The sequence below is a fragment of the Cucumis melo genome, chromosome 8 (assembly GCF_025177605.1).
Source record: "Cucumis melo cultivar AY chromosome 8, USDA_Cmelo_AY_1.0, whole genome shotgun sequence".
NCBI lineage: Eukaryota > Viridiplantae > Streptophyta > Magnoliopsida > Cucurbitales > Cucurbitaceae > Cucumis > Cucumis melo.
The window spans coordinates 5,415,456-5,432,618 of record NC_066864.1 but is presented as its reverse complement, the minus strand read 5'-3'; the positions used below and the strand labels follow the sequence as shown (position 1 = coordinate 5,432,618).

Sequence of the window (17,163 nt, the reverse complement as noted above, 5' to 3'; positions counted from 1 at the left end):
AATAAACTTTGACCAAATTTCCTCTCACTTCGCTTTGCCATCGTCTAATCCTTACTCACTGCTCTGTTTCAACCTCCCCTGTATTCTCCCCTTCTTTCCCTAATTAAACCTCAACATTCGAACTTATTTATCATAAATTATCAACCTGAAAAATCCATGAAACAGGGAAAGAAAAACGAAACTTGGGTAACAAAAGCTGCTAACGAAGTTCCCAGTACAAACGCCGCATTTTCAATATCCCCATTGATACGCCTCGATTGAGCCATTGCAGCCTTGGGGCGTCGGCGTTTGCAATCGACTCCTCTGTGCCGCCATCTTACCGGCGAAGAAGGCAATACTTGGACTACATCAATAACAAGTCTCATCTTCTTCTTCTTCTTCTTCTTCTTCCGATTAGAATTTGACCGCGGCGGAGGGTCGTCATGAGTCCGGCTTGAGTTTCCCGGAGATGAACCAACCTTCGTGATAGCGTTGGAGTCGTTGTCGGAGGTTTCTTCAACGACGGTGCTGTTTGTACTAGAAGAAGAGCTTTCGTTCATGGTTGAATCGTATGATCTGAATCTTTTTTTCTTCATTCTCCCTTGTTCTCATAAGACCCTCTCGAAATTGTTGTTTATATTAAACTTGGATCGGATCCTTATAATTCAACATTTTTTTTTTTGTTGGGGAAAACTATAATTTAAATTTAAAAACAAAAGACAGATGTGTTTATCATCTTGACTAAAACGAGCATTGACTTGGAATAAAAAATATCTACCTTTAATGAAGTTTCAATCTTCACATCTCATATATATTATGTAAAGTTACGTGTGAACTCCTTTTTTCTATGACTTTCATCTAATTAATAAACTTTGCCAACTCACTAGATCACATGCCATTAATTTTTCTAATTCATGTGCTAAATTTTAACAAAAGCAATGTATAAGTCTTCATAAATCAATTAATTTCAATAAAATAAAGCAGTGCAAGAAAAATGCAAATTAGAAAATAGAAAAAACAAGATTGTAAAAAAAAAAAAAAAAAGACACCACCACGGATGACATGGATTCACGCACGTGCATTGCACGATTCCAAGCGATCCGCTAATAAAAATCAGCGCGTGCAGTTTACGCAACTAGAGAGTAGAGAAAAAGCCATAGACTGCGAACCACAAGATCATTAGGGGTCCAAAGCGGACACGTAAGCCGAAAAGCGTCAAAAATTTATGAAACGAAACGAGCGACACATGTTTTGCGGCGCCCACACGAACTCTTCCGTCCAATAAGAATCTCCAGTACTCATCTTCACAAGCCACGTGGCACTCTGACCTCCACCCCTTCAAGTTTCAATTTCCCTTTTTCTTAATTTTTTTTATTCCTTAAAAAAAAAAAGATTTGTAATTCTTCTGGTTCGCTGTCTCCTTCTCCGCTTCTCCTTCTCCCTTCCACTTCTTCGCTCTTTCCACCATTACAATCCCTTTCTTTCTCCCGTGCTTCAAAGCTAGGGTTCCGTCTTATGATTCACTGATCTTCAATTTCGGTTTCGGGTGGAAGGATTTTATTATTCTTCTTCTTCTGTATGGCTACTTCATTGCCTTTACCCGAACTTGTTTTTGTCTCACCGAAGGGTCTTCTATCTTCTTCCAGTCCCGGATGTTCACTCTATAGGATTCCTTTCTCTAGAGCTTGTAGGTCTAGGGTTCTTCGTCGCACGAAGCTCCGAGCTGTCAGAGAAGACGGTGTGGTTGCTGAAGAGAGGGAGAATGAGCTAATCAAGGAAGTTAATGGATATGGATTTGGAAGTAATGGAGCTGCTTACAATGGGAATGGTGATTACAGGTATAATGGTTGGGTTAATGGCGGAGTTACGACTGTGGAGAGTGAGAGTGGTGGAACCAATGGGAGCTTGGTGAAGTATGTTAATGGGAATGGTGTTGCTGCGGCGGTGGTGGGAGAAATTCAAGCGTCGGAGTCAGTGGAGGAGGATAGGAAAAAGAGGATAGAGGAGATTGGTAAAGAAGAGGCTTGGTTTAAGCGTAGTGATCAGCAACAGGTCGAGGTTTGATTTTCTGTTTGTTCCTCGTTATAATTCTTTTGATTTCATTGGCGGCGAGGTTAAATGTAGTTTGGAGGTTCTTATTTTTATTTTCCATACAAGCAGTATATGTGCAAGTGCAATGTCTGATCAGGAATTGCCTGAACTACTGATTTGGGAGGTCTCAAATCCTAGATTCGAGCTCATTTGGGTGTACCGGTGATTTTACGTGATACTGAACTAGGAGATAATGGTTTCAACCATTTCCGTTTTAATCTCTCCATTAACTTTGATAGTTCAAGTTTTGGGTGTGGTTCATCAAAATTACTAACTAGATCCAAAAGTAGGGGTGGTAACTGGTAATGCATGAATTGGGTTGGTTTTAAACTTTTGGGTCTAATTATGATTGAGTAAGCCGTAAAAACTACTAGTTCATATTACCTTCTATTACCTGCTCCTTTAGCAGTGTCAAGTGTGTAGTCACAATTCACTGGTTGGTAAATGAAAGTATTTCACATTAATTATCAAATGCAATCTTTACTATTGGGGTAGAAAAATCTCAGATTAAGCATTATGATTTTAATATAAAGTTACATCAATCATGGTAATGTCCTCAAGGTATAAGTTGCAAATCCCAATGCTTCTTGATGAAAAGCAGCAAGTTTTGGGACTTGTTCTTTAATTATGAAATTACAAAAAACCTGTTAGTGTAGGTATGCAACATCAATAATGCTCTCACCTTCCCCCATGTTGTAGCGTAGGTGTGTGTGTGTGTGTGTGCATGCATTCTTTGTGGCGTAGGATCATTGCTAGTAAACATGGACCTATCTTTTCGAGTGGCTAGAGGGATTAAAGTTACTCCCTAAAATTTATGGAAAGATATTTCGAAAGAGCTCCCTTCTTTTGTTTTCTTGGTTAGGTGTGTGGTGGGGGAGGGGTGGGATACATATTTTTGGGAAGATCGTTGATTGGGGGAGAACCTCTTTGCGTGTTGTTTTCTCCGTCCTATCATTTGTGCTCTCTAAAAAATCATTTTGTTGGTATTTTTTAGTTTGGTATGGGAGCTCTTGCTCCTTTTCCTTTGGGTTTCATCGTTCTCTTACGGACAGGGAAACAACATATGTGGCTACTCTTCTTTCTTGAACTCCAGGGTTGTCTCTTTAGAATTGGTAGAAGGAATGTCAGACTTTGGAGCCCTAGTCTTTTAAAGGATTCTTGTACAAGTCTTTTTTTCATTGATTGGTTGACCCTTCTTCCTTAGGTGTGTCAATTTTTCATTGCTTAGGAGGATTAAGTTCCATGGAAATGTAAGATTCTTTACTCTGCAGGTTCTTCACGATCATGTTTATATGTTAGATAGGCTTGTTAAGTTGTTAGGAAGTTGCCTTCGCTAGTTGGGTCTTTTTACTATTCTTTGTTGGAAGGTGACAGGATACTTGGACCATATTCTTTGACACTAACTTTTTAAGTGGTGTATGGGATTCTTTTTTCCCAGATGTTTTGGCATGATGTGTGTTTGTCATAGAGATGTCAATGCTACGGTTGGGGAATTCCTTCTCAATCCACCTTTGGGGAGAAAGACCATTCTTTTGTCTTGCCAGTGTTCGTGCGGTATTATGGGTTTTATGGGGGTGAGTGGAACAATAGGATTTTTAGGGGTTTGGAGAGGGATCCTAGGAAGCTATAGTCTCTTGTTCGCTTTCATGTTTCCCTGTGGACTTATTTCGTATAGTTGGGCTCCCTTCTTGTAAAGGGAGTCCTGTCTATTTTTGTTAGCTTGGTTTTTTGTATGCTCGTGTTTTCTTTCATTTTTTTCTCAAAGAAAGTTGTTTTCATAAAAAAATAAATAAATAATGCCGGCAAATCTCCCCATATTTTAATTAATTTTTAATCTTTCCTTTTATTTAGATTGCATTTTATTCCATGCTTTTTAGTCATTCTAAAGGCCCCTTATATTTCATTTTTATTCTCATTTTCTATGCACACAAAATGGAATCTTCAGGTTTCTGTGGCACCTGGTGGACGCTGGAATAGATTTAAAACATATTCAACAATTCAGAGAACCTTGGAGATATGGGGATTTGTTTTTAGTTTTGTCATCAAGGCTTGGCTTAACAATCAGAAATTTACTTATCGTGGTGAGCCCTTTTGCAACATCAATGTCGAACACACTCCAAAGATTTGCCTTGTGGTTTCAATAGTACAACTGGGTGAAATGAATTTTTGCTTTGTTTCATGGTTTATAATTTTCTTTTAGGAGGAATGACTGAAGAGAAGAAGGTCGCTAAAAGAAAGATCCTAGCTAAGTGGTTGAAAGAAAATATTTTAAGATTAGGTCCAACATTTATTAAAATTGGTCAGCAATTTTCTACTAGAGTGGACATTCTACCACAAGAATATGTTGACCAGTTGTCAGAGCTTCAGGTTACTATCTCTCTTATCTATGCTTTTATCATTCTGTGGTTAGGGCTGTTGCGTATGAAATATATATGTTTTCAATTGGAACAGTGTAATATTTCGATTAATTGTTGCTTAGGCTGATGGATGTTCATTTTCAATTCAGGATCAAGTTCCTCCTTTCCCATCCGAGACAGCAGTATCTATAGTTGAGGACGAGCTTGGAGGTCCTGTGGCCGATATATTTGATAGGTTTGATCGGGAGCCAATAGCTGCTGCTAGTCTTGGTTAGCTCAATTAACATTTTCAGGATTCAGTTTAGCTAAAGCATTTTGAAATTCTGTTTGGTGGTTTATTAGAAAACTTAATATCAGAAGTCTCTTTGTTCAGGTCAGGTTCATCGTGCAAGATTGAAGGGGCAGGAAGTTGTGGTGAAAGTACAAAGGCCAAGTCTGAAGGAACTCTTTGATATCGATCTCAAGAACCTAAGGGTTAGTTTTCAACATTGGTTAAAATTTGTATTGTTGTTTTCTGTAGGTGTTCAGAGCTCAGAATCGTAGTGATTTGTCTTGTAACACTGCATTTATTTATTTTATTTTTTTAATGTTTTTATCCCATCCCCTGGTTGGAGGTATTGCATCAGATACTTTTTGGCGAAGCTAATTTTCTTATATATTCTAGTTTCAAAATTTTAACTAAGGCACCTACGGGTATTAAAATTTCATGGGTGGAGTCGTTTTGAACAGGGTGGATTCCATTTTCCTGCAGCCTTTTCTTAATTGTCAAATTACTGTAAAAGTATTTCAGGAAATAGAAAATATAAATATATTTTGAGATAAAGAAAACTGTGCTAGACATGAAAGAATATACACAAATCCCAGAACTCATCCAAAAGAATGAGGACAAGCCCGATTAGTGAAGTTCCTCACCAAACCTCTTAGACCCTCTAAAACTCTACTGTTCAATTCAAGCTATCCTACAAAATGTTAAAAAACAAGCCTATCATATCCTTTGTCTTGTGGAGGGTTCAAGAGTACCTCTTCAATCATGGAGCTAGGAGCAATACCTCCTGTTATGAGCTAGAACAACCTTGAAGATCCTATAAAACCGACTCTAAAGAGAGGGAAGAAAAGGGTAATCCCACAGAAGATGGTCTTGATCCTCTTACTTCTTCCTACAAAAAACACACTATTGAGGGTGCAACACAGAAGAAGAGTCTCTGGAGGGAATCCAGAGTGTTCACTTTCTCATGCAAAACTTTTGAGGCTAAGAATTTCGTTTCTTAGGAATTCTAACCTTCCAAAGTGAGTAGAATGCGTAGGCTTTTTAGGAGGGAGAAAGGCTGCAAAAGAACATAAAAGAGGCTACATGAGAAACTTTCTGACAGCTTTGGAATCTCAAGCATAGAATCTTTCTCCCGTACTGGGTGACTTGGTCAGAAATGATAGAAAGAAGAAGGTATCATCTGTACACTGAAGGTCTGACGTGTGCAGAATCATCTGATCCCACCTTAAAATCCTCCGTCATTCTGCCTAACCTAATGATGCAAAAATCTTGCCTTTTGGTTTTCCATGAGCAAAATTAGAGAAGTTCACCGACCTTGTACAACTCCAAATCCAACCTCTCCACTCAGACCAAAATCTCTCTATATTGGACTTTATGAACTTTATGATTATTGAACTTGCGTAGTAGAAAGGAATTTCAGTTTGCATCAAAACATTTGATAATTGAACTTAATTACAGGTTATCGCAGAATACCTTCAAAAACTTGACCCAAAGTCAGATGGTGCAAAGAGAGATTGGGTTGCTATATATGATGAATGTGCAAATGTCTTGTATCAGGTATCATTATTCCCTCAATTATTACTCTGAGACATGACTACTGGTATGTTAGTATAAAATTTTATTACTACCCTGCAGTTTTAGTTTGATAGAAGCATTAAATCCTTTGCATATTTGTTTTGAATTCTGAGCCAGCATGTTTAAATTTTCATAATATCAAATATTATGGTAATTTCAGGAGATAGATTACACCAAGGAAGCAGCTAATGCTGAGCTGTTTGCTAGCAACTTTAAAAACTTGGACTATGTGAAAGTTCCATCAATATTCTGGGACTATACTACCCCACAGGTTTTATCACCTAGTTTGTACAATGAAACAATTATTCTGTTGTAACATTGTCCTTACGCCTATTGTTTCATTTTGAAATGACTGTAGGTTCTGACTATGGAGTATGTTCCTGGAATTAAAATAAATAAGATTAAAGCTCTGGATCAACTAGGCCTTGATCGTAAACGGTCAATATCATCTTGAATTTGTTATTTCATTCATGATAATTGCAGGAATTGAACTCATTCTTACCATTGGCTTCTTATGTGATATAGGCTAGGTCGTTATGCTGTTGAATCTTACCTGGAGCAAATTCTGTCACATGGATTCTTCCATGCAGATCCTGTGAGCTCTAATAACTCTTTGTTTAAGTTACCCTAGTCTTGAAATATGGGGGATTTTCTAGTGATTTGATTACAGATAAGAAGGTTTATTGAACTTCATTGGAAGTATTCCTTGAATTATGTAAAATTTAAAATATGATATGTATGTAACCTTAAATCTACGGTGAAGCTTCTCATTGACCCTGCCTCCTTTTGCTGTTGCACACTGAAAGAACCTACACTACTGGCAGTGCATTGAAGTAATACTCTTGCATCTGTAGCTAATCATAACCCATCAAATCATTGCTTTGGGTAGCTTCCACACAGCTTATCTATTGTCGTTATATATAACCGACTACTAAAAGAATGGGGTTTAAGAATGTCATTTGAAAATTGTCTGAAATGTTATAAAATGATACATGAATGGATATAACCGGTCAGTTCAATTGGAAAAGAAACTAAAAAACTTATGATGAAAAGATAATATTTGATCAGAAGATAAAATATCTTTATGGACAATCTTCCAAGACCTAGCCCCGCTTACAACATTCTTCTAGACATTTGTGAATGTGGGTTATTGGGATGAGGCGTGCTCCTTGCTTTTTTTTTTTTTCCTTTTCTTTTAGAATTGAATACAGAAATTTTGTACCTTTTTCAGCATCCTGGGAATATTGCCGTTGATGACGTCAATGGAGGAAGGTTGATCTTTTATGATTTTGGAATGATGGGAAGGTACTAGCCTGTCCTTGGTCCTCTTTCTATGATATTACACCCTAGTAATTAAAAATAATAATAATAAAGGAAAGAAAGAAAAAGTCAACCTTAAATGGCCAAGATGTTTTTGCACAAATTCCATGGAAGTGAGGTCATTCATTAGGTTCTTGTTCATGGTTTTTCTCTTTATGGGCGTATTTATTGTTTTTAAGTTTCTTTTTAAGGGACTCTGTATCCTTTGAACTTGTACTCCTCATTGACAAGTTGGTTCTTGTTTATAGAAAAATGGCCACGATATTTTGCTAACATATCGTTGTGTATTGTTGCTGGCGCCTTGCAGTATCAGTTCAAATATTAGAGAAGGTTTGCTGGAAACGTTCTATGGAGTGTATGAGAAAGATCCAGACAAGGTACTGAATTATGAAATTAATTTCTATTTCTGCCTACTTAAGGTGATGTAACAGTACCATCATGTATGCCTCTCAATGTTCGATTGTTTATAAGAATTCTTCATTAGTGCAGGTTCTTCAAGCAATGATTCAAATGGGAGTTCTTGTGCCTACTGGAGATATGACAGCTGTTAGACGAACAGCTCAATTCTTCCTCAACAGGTTCATTGAAGAGACTTAAAATAAACTAAATGATACTTTGCCGATCAATATGCATTTCTTTGTCCTCTTTCGGGGTGGTAATTTTTAGATGTGGTAAATAAATAAAATAATAATAATACTAAAGAAGAAGAAGAGAGAGAGATTCCATTTATTTTTGGTTTAAAATGCTGTTCACGAGGATTTTAATTTAATATTTTAACAAACTCATCAATCCTGCGATGTTATTATACAGACCATATTATGAATCAATCTGAGAGTTAAAAGAGATAAGAAGGTCCTATTCACTAGTTTGGGAGATTGACTCTGCTTCCTATAGTTGAGCTCCCGGTTAAATGTCTACTGGAGTGAACTTTCGTCATGCTTAATCTGAATGCTTGATTTATTTTGATTATCATCGGCAGAATGTTTAATGTTGATTTGCTTGAACTAAAGGAAGCAACTATGATCAAATTAAAATCATCTTGTAATCTTTTCTGCTAGAATTTTCTGACTGAAATTTTGAATTTGAACTCCCAGTTTTGAAGAACGTCTGGCTGCACAGAGAAGGGAAAGAGAGATGGCAACTGCAGAACTTGGGTTTAAGAAACCATTGACAAAGGAGGAAAAGTTGATGAAGAAAAAGGAACGCCTAGCTGCAATTGGTATGTAACCCTGTTGAGCAGCCCAGTGACCAATTATGCTTTAATTGCCTGTTCTTTTATATTATAATAGTTATTTTTACGAGAAAAAACTTCGGTATGTTTCCCATAGAGAATACAAGAGTCTGTATTAATATCTTATCTAAGTAATTATCAGTTCGTTACAAAATTTCTCCTCTCCAGCTATGTGATAAAAATACTTCTCAACAAGACAAAAAAACGTATATGATAAAGTGTTAAATAGCATTTTGTGTTTAATGAATCACTGGTTGTTCAAAACTTTTAAAACTGTCTAATAGATTTTTAATGAACTAATCACTACTTCATGGACTTTTGAAATCATCTAATAGATTTTTTAATTTTCAAATTTGTGTCCAATAAGCCATGATCTAGCAAAATAATAATAATTGACTTATTGAATATATAATTAAATGATGTCTCTTAGGAAATCCTAACTTTCAATTTTGTGCCTAGCAAGTCTATAAATTTTAATAAAGAATTCAAAATTAGGACCTATAAGTACTTATTGAACACTTTTAAACCTTCTAAAGTTCAACTAAACTTGTAATTTAACTATGAGAAAACAATGTTTTGAAATATTTGATGTTACAAGAAACCGGCTATGAAACCTTGTATGCTGTCCCCTCATGGTTGTTGCACTCTCCTAAACAGGGGAAGATTTATTAGCCATTGCAGCAGATCAACCATTTCGGTTTCCGGCCACGTTCACATTTGTTGTTAGAGCATTTTCAGGTAGTTTACAAGAAAAACCAACCGTTACTAAATCTCTTGTATAACGTTAGGCTGAAAAATCAATATTGTCTGCAGTATTAGATGGCATTGGGAAAGGCCTTGACCCACGATTTGATATCACTGAAATTGCCAAGCCGTGAGTTCTCTGTCAACGCTTAAGCTTGCTTTAATCTCCTTTCATCCTGACATTTTAGGATGCGTAAGTTTTTCTGTTTACCTTACACAGTCCAATTTTCGTCTTTTAGATATGCTCTGGAATTATTGAAGTTTCGGGAAGCAGGAGTTGAGGTCGCCTTGAAGGTAAACACGATTATCCTTTTTACATGTTGGCTTATTTCTTATAATTCTTTTATCCCCATGTTGATCGTCAATTTTACAAATGTTTAGGATTTCAGAAAGAGATGGGACAGGCAGTCTCGTGCATTCTATAACTTATTTAGACAGGCCGACAGAGTCGAAAAACTTGCTGAAATTATCCAAAGACTGGTAATGATTTCAAACCTTTCGGCAATTGAATGAGCATGTCAAACTTCTGTCTTACTTTTTCAAGTTTCGTATATTGGACCTCAAGTTTATTTAATCAACAGGAGCAAGGTGATCTCAAGCTTAGAGTTCGGGCTTTGGAATCTGAAAGATCATTCCAACGCGTTGCAACAGTTCAGAAGACGCTAGGAAATGTGAGTTTTTCCAGTTGGTTCTCATTCTTTCCTGGTGGCCTTGTTTGCATGTCAACATATTTCGACCACATTATCTGTTCGGATCGTTGGAGATCTTACAGACCTCCCATCCCTGTTGTACGTTGTACACATGTATGATGGGAGGTCTATCAAGATCCAAATGGAATTTTTTTGTCGATGTCGAAGGATGAAATTTTTTTAGAGCTTTAGAAAATCAGCACATCTTTCTGTATATGTTGGATTGATAATGTTCTGGCCAGTTCAATATCTCTAATTTCCACCTTTTGACCATTAACAGGCAATAGCTGCTGGAAGCCTAATCAACCTTGCAACTATATTATATATCAACTCCATTCGGGTAAGATGTACTTTTATTTTCTCTGACCTTGCTGTGCTGCCACCATTATTGCCTCGTGATTATTGATTAGTTGTTATACTTTTTCAGATGCCTGCCACTATTGCCTACATCTTTTGTGCCTTTTTTGGGTTTCAAGTACTCATCGGTCTTATCAAAGTCAAAAGATTAGATGAACGGGAGAGGTTGATAACAGGAACCGCTTGAAAAAATAGGTAAGTAATTCCCTACCCCACCCGTCGAGACCCCTCGTGACTTGGCGTTGCCCTCGCACGTGGACCTAATTCCTTATAGGTTGAATTTCAAGTGATCCGGATCACGACCTTCTAAATGAACATGTTTCAGGTTTCAGAGTCTTGATTTGCAGCAAATGGATCTACTTGCAGTCCATCACCAAATAGTAGATAGAAAGCACTAGTCTGGCAATGAGCCTGAGCCTGAGGTATACATCATCTAAAGATCTCAGATGATATGGGTTGAAAACGTGACTCGTGAGCACTTCTTCCAAGCTTGCTGAAATTAGAATTAATTTTCTCCATATGGTTGGTTAACAGCTCTGTTTTCTGAGTATTTTGAGATTGCCTCGTTGCTCTCCCCAGGTGTGTCGTCAAAGTCGCAGCAGTTATATTTTAAAATTTAAACAGCTAGTATAGAAATTGGAATGATGTATGTACCATTTTTATTTGAAATCGGAAAATGTCGATATATTAAGCAGAATGCTGCAGCATAGAGTTAGTTTTCCTTCCTTCGTTAATGTACATATGTAGATGCAAGAGATACATAATTCGATTCCAGTCCCATTACCGGGTCTTTTTCTCTCTTTTCCTTTCTTTTTTTTGACTTATTTCATTATCTCGTCTCTCTTTTGTGCCACAACTGGACCGCGTAAGGTACCACGAAGATTGAAACAATTTCTTCGCTGTTTCTTTTTTTGGAACATACGAAACAAGTTCTTCGTTGTGAACTACCATTACTTATAAAAGGTATATCCTTGCTGTTTGCAGTGTAATATTTCTCGTCAAAATAGATCATTTACAAGGCATGAGTTATGAGACTATCCACAACCGAAGAGAATTGCTGACTATAGACAGCCTTCTTCATGTTTGAAACATGTTATTTTAATCCATCCTTCTTTGCACTTAACATCTACCATTTGCACACCAAGACCTTCCCTTTATTCTTTCAAATACAAAGGCAAAATTTATTACTTAGCCAGAAACGTCATCTTCAGAGGACTTGCAGTTTTCTCAAAGGAAAGAAGTTCGGAGCTTCGAATTGACTTGTAAATTGCTGCAGGTACTTGAATAACTAGCTAAAGAGACAGGTTTTGATTTCCCCTTTATCTCAGGCATTTGAAGTAGGAAACATAGTTAAGGAAGAGATTGAGTGTACACATAGTCTTCATGTTCGAAAACATTCTCTTTTCTGCCGTCAACCTTCTCGCATTCTACGTTAACTTTTTGACACCCGGATCTTCCCTGTTTGACCCCAAATGTAAGAATCGTCACTTAACAGAGTATGAGCTCATAGAGAGAGAAAGAGGAATAGGAAGAGAGGCTTACCAAATCGAAGGATTTAATGGAACCTACCACTATTCCATTGGATGTTGCACGTCCATGCGCTACTAGAGCAAAGTAGAAGAAGAAAATCAGAAAGATGGCAAATCGTAGGGATCTCATTGAGTGGAGAAAGTTTAGCTGTTAGCTGTCAACTAGGTTGGATGGAGTAAGTAGTAGAGTTTTATAACATGAAGAAGCTTCAAATCATGGGATTCAGAAGTAGACAGGCACCGACAAGACAAGATCTTGAAAGCTTCTTCAGACAAAAATATTATACTGGTACAACTAATCTCTAATCTTTTCTATACATGTGCTTTTGTGAAATTGAGCTTGCTTTTGACCTGTCGCCTGATTCCTTGGCAGCGAAGCTCGACCCTCAAGGGAATGGGTTGGCTTTCTTGGTGTCTTTGTCTCATGCATCCACATAAACAAAATGAAGTGAGCTGATGTGGTTGGAAAGTTGTCATTAATTTGGTTTTATCTTCAAGATTCTCCGAGCTGTCACTTTTCTCTTGGTGTCTTGTTGCTGATCCACTCTCCCGTTGCTAGCCACTCACTCATCCCCCACCGCCAGCCTACAGGTTCGAGTTTTATTTTCTTAATTATTTTGCAATCTTATTGACTGAATGTTGAACTCAAATGAGCCCTTTAGGAGCATCAGATTGTGAACAGGCAGTTGCTGCTGCTTATTAAGATGCAATTCTCCGTCCTTTGAATCCCTTAGTTCAGATCTTGTGTGGAAAACTATGATTAATATAACAGAATAATTTGATCAATATCTAGGAAAGTCGTCTAAGAAGCCATTTTCTATCATTAAAATCACGTAGTGAATCTTATTTAGAAAATCACGAACAATTCAACAGATTGATTTTGTCAATATATTAGGAGTGCATAATGCGATCGTTCCTCTGATTTAAAAGGCACCATTTTTTAATATGTTTGAGTGCGTGTTAGGTAATGTGCTGCCATAAAATATTGCAAGTTGTCTTGAGGCTACACTATATTTGCGTTTAAATAGTATTTAAATAACGGATGGGTTTTAAACTAAATCATGATAATGTATTTCATTTGGCTCATTAGCTATACAGAAGCTTGTTTATATATTCTGACATTACATTGAAATTCTCACTGCTTTAAATTATTGATGTTTTTGCTCAAAGGCATTTAGTTACACGTTCTCGGAATTCTATTAGACCTTGGATAGAGCTTTTCCAATTCTCCAAAATTTGGTATACTTTATTATTAATTGCAGATGACTTTTTGGTAGAGTGCAGAAACCTTAATTTTTGTTTGAACAGCCAAAAAGGTTCACAATATGAAATGTCTTAACTTATTTATTGTTATTTTTTTAAATGATTTTCTTTCCTTTCTATTGAGATGGATATGGTATAAGCCAACAATAACAGAAGAATCAAACTATACAAGGGTTTTTTTTTTCCTAGTACAACTGTGGAAATGAATGATCGAATCTTGCACCTTTTGGATAGAAGATCATGCTAATTACTATTAAGATAAGTTCATTTTGGCATATTAAGGTTTATACTATACTATGGTCATGTTCTTTTAGCTTTGTTTCATTTTGATCTGTATACTTTTTGAATGTCTATTTTGATATCAATATTTTTAAAAGTGATCATTTTGGTCCATTCATCCCCATTTTCATTTTATGACCAAAATAATATCTTTCTAAAATACAATCACTTAGAACTAAAAAGACATTTCAAAAATACACAACAATATTAATAATAATTATATACTCCCTTGGACCAAACTTTCCATAGTTGGCTTGGGCCATACTTCTTGTGGAAACGAAAAGAAAAAAAATGTTTATCCAATCAACTTTTTAGCTCTTAGCCCCTGTCAATAATGAATATCAAGAGTGTTTATTCAGATAAATTTGTGTATTTGTTTAATGTTTAAGTCAAGCTTGTTGTTGTGTGCAGGTAAAAAGGGTTGGATTCAGCCAAGCCAATGAAAATGGGGGGCACCATTTACCCCTACAAAGTTGCCACTTGCCACTTGCCAGGGGTCTGGTGGATGGCTGTGTTGTGTGTGTGTGTGTGTGTTCAAGTGAGAATATGGCCACCTATTAGTCCAAAAATGTCAGGTACTCTACTAGCTGTTGCATTTTCACAAATGCCAATCTGGAGAATGCAAATGAGATAAATTTTTAGTGTTTTCATGTGGACATTTTCTTCAAATTTAAATTACTGACATTTTTAGTAAATATATTTTTCAATGTCTTTTTTCTTTTCGGAAAAAAAAAATAGAAAATGCGTTTTTGTTGGGTAAAAATAATTTTATATCCATAGTTGAATGCTAAAAGTTTTGATTGAACTGTAATTCATTGTTGGAAATTTCTAGAGTAAATTTAAAGTACTAGCGAACACAATCAAATCATAGAGTCGAGGATGATTAAATCTATTGTTTTTTTAAATTACGGTCGGATTTACTAAAAGATACTGTAATTTGTTATAAATATTTTTACTGTTATAATAGGAGAATTAAGAATTTGTCAAAGTTAGTATTATTGTTACCGATGCTATTACCCATTGACCCTAAATGAAAACAATAAGAAGACTAATTAAGTACCAAGTAAATAACTTGAAAATCTCAAATTATATTTGCAAAATGTTAATTAAACGTGAGTAAAATTAATTAGATGGAGATCCATTCAAATAGATCCACTAATAAAATATCACTGCGATTGCACCAATTTTAATTATCAAGTTTTTGAGGATGAACTTTCAAAAACGATAACGAAATCAAACATTTTTTTTAGCGATAAAACTATTGTCCATACATCGGCTGTTCAAAAAGTCATTTTTAAAAAAAAGTTAGAACATTTAATTTTATAAAATTGAAATAACTTACTTTCAACAATTTTCATTTATTAACTCTTTTACACGTTTTTAAAATAAAAAGAAAAGATAACATAGATTAGATGGTTGTGTTAAGCCTTCAAACCATAGTGGACAGCAACATTTATTTGCTTTAAGCATATTTTGTTAAAAAAGGGATAATGAGAGAAAATGTTGTTAATTGGTCAATGGTGCATAATAATAACATAGATTGTCAATGAACAAATATATTCTTTGTTCCAAATCAACATCCAGCCTTCTGTTAAACGAAGATTATATGCCATATTCTCTTTTAATTTTGTATTATTTTCATTAGTAGAGATATTTTCAAATATAGCAAAATGAGTCGAAATATTTACAAAATATAATAAGATTTTAGATTTTATTGGTGTTATTTCTAGCCGCTTGTCACTATTATTAGGAGTGTTAAAAAAACAGTTGAAAACCGAACTGAACTGCAATCGAATTGAAACCGCTTCTTATGCGGTTCGGTTTAAGAAATTAAACCGATTCCAAAACCGAACTGAACCACTTTATTAAAAAACAAACTATATATATACATAACATAATTAAAGGCATAACAATGTTTATGCACTTTGATTTTGATTATAATATTTATGCATAAGTGGTTCGATTTTGATCCGGTTTTGTTCATGCATAAGCGATTTGGTTTAATACAGGTGAGCGGTTCAGGGTGATTTTAGATGAAACTTTTTTTGTATTTTACGGTTAAGTGCAATTTCAACTATAAAACCGAGCCATGAAAACTCCCAACTTTTTATTAAGGAAGAAAAGAAGAAGAAGAAGAATGATGGTTGAAAAGAGAGAGAGAGAGAGAGAGAGAGGTTGAAAGTTGTTTGTTGTGGGAGAAAGGGAGGAATTAGTGACAATCATAGCATAGCGATCTCACTATTTGATTTTATTTCAATTCCACGTCTCATTGTCTCAAAAGAAAGAAAGAAAGAAAGAAAAGAAAGAAAGGAAAGAGAGAAAAATGGAGGTCGTCTTACACCACTTTTGGCCTTTTTTTTTTTTATCAAAATAAAAATATTAGTTTGAAATAATAAACCAAAGGACGTGAATGTTTTCAAATTATTTTTTCTTCTTTGACAATTACAGATTTTATTTCTTGGTAGGGATCATGTTTTAAGCTAACTATATTTAGACATTTTCTTGATATGAAAATTAATACTTCATCAAATTTAAAAAAAATATTGAAAATAGGATGATTAGAAGGTTCATTTTCTTTTTGAGAGATATAGAGACATCTCATTGCTAAAAAGTACACATATTAGAATCATACTTTTTTTTGGGTGAAAATATGTTGATAATTTTGAGTTATTACTGTATTGTAAAAGCTTTAAAAACTATTATTTTATTATAATATAGGTCTATCGTTTGAATTATAATTAAGTGTATACAACATTTATTTCCGTGTTTATTGACACAAATTCATTTGGTACAACGTAATTTTGATGATTCTTTATTTTGCAAGTAAGTAAATAATTTTATGACAAAAGATTTTATAAAGTATTTTCATGTAGTTAATTAAGATGAAGCTTTTATGTCATACTAACCACCATAATGATTAACCTAACTAAATTGACGTTGATTTAGAAAAATAATAATTCTCAAGACAAAAATATTTGATATGAATTCCGATGATTTATAATTATAACATTAAATAACATTTAAACCCTTCTCGAAGTAGTAATTTTTCTATTTCTTTTTAGTCTAGAGCAAACACGCATTAATTATAATAACATCTCCTTAAAAATGAAAGAGAAAATACAATTTGATTTTCAAACAAAAGAATCATTAAAAAATTTCATCAACTCATCGTGAATGAAATGGAAGGACTTAAACATATAAACCAATTGAGTTATATATCTAAAAAAGATATTATTCAAATATAGAAGTTTGAAATTTTACGATGTTTGTAATAATTAAAGAAAATAGACACATACTAACTATCAATACACTTTTGGCTGCATTGCATTAACTCAATTATTGAGCATAATTTTTGTCCGAAGTTGTAGCCTAAAAAAGACATCAATGGTATCATAAAAAAGGATTCAACATAAATTTACAACAATACACTTATTTTGGTAATTTCCAATTTCATCATTAGGAAGTAGGAATGAGAATACAA

The 17,163-nt window shown here is 35.0% G+C and overlaps 1 protein-coding gene and 1 long non-coding RNA gene across 3 annotated transcripts; one reads left to right on the top strand and one right to left on the bottom strand.

Annotated features, from left to right (window-relative positions):
- Nucleotides 1-1,364: 1,364 nt before the first annotated feature.
- Nucleotides 1,365-11,411, top strand: LOC103485017 (protein ACTIVITY OF BC1 COMPLEX KINASE 8, chloroplastic). 2 transcript variants are annotated; one of them, XM_008442456.3, is made up of 21 exons: nt 1,365-2,031; nt 4,016-4,151; nt 4,271-4,437; nt 4,577-4,697; nt 4,801-4,901; nt 6,154-6,252; nt 6,431-6,541; nt 6,629-6,708; nt 6,796-6,865; nt 7,502-7,575; nt 7,898-7,967; nt 8,080-8,168; nt 8,685-8,809; nt 9,479-9,559; nt 9,635-9,695; nt 9,805-9,859; nt 9,947-10,045; nt 10,147-10,236; nt 10,535-10,594; nt 10,682-10,806; nt 10,937-11,411. In XM_008442456.3, the coding sequence occupies exons 1-20, from the start codon at nt 1,558-1,560 to the stop codon at nt 10,796-10,798; spliced, it is 2,280 nt and encodes a 759-aa protein (XP_008440678.1). In that variant the 5' UTR covers nt 1,365-1,557; the 3' UTR covers nt 10,799-10,806; nt 10,937-11,411. The 2 variants fall into 2 exon arrangements, with proteins under 2 accessions (XP_008440678.1, XP_008440677.1); XM_008442455.3 differs by having other exon boundaries at nt 1,365-2,037.
- A 133-nt stretch (nt 11,412-11,544) lies between these two features.
- On the bottom strand, nt 11,545-12,583 carry LOC103485018 (uncharacterized). Its single transcript, XR_536811.3, has 2 exons — nt 12,154-12,583; nt 11,545-12,069 (listed from the first exon to the last, which is right to left on the bottom strand). It is a non-coding gene; the product is annotated as an uncharacterized LOC103485018 (long non-coding RNA).
- Nucleotides 12,584-17,163: the final 4,580 nt, after the last annotated feature.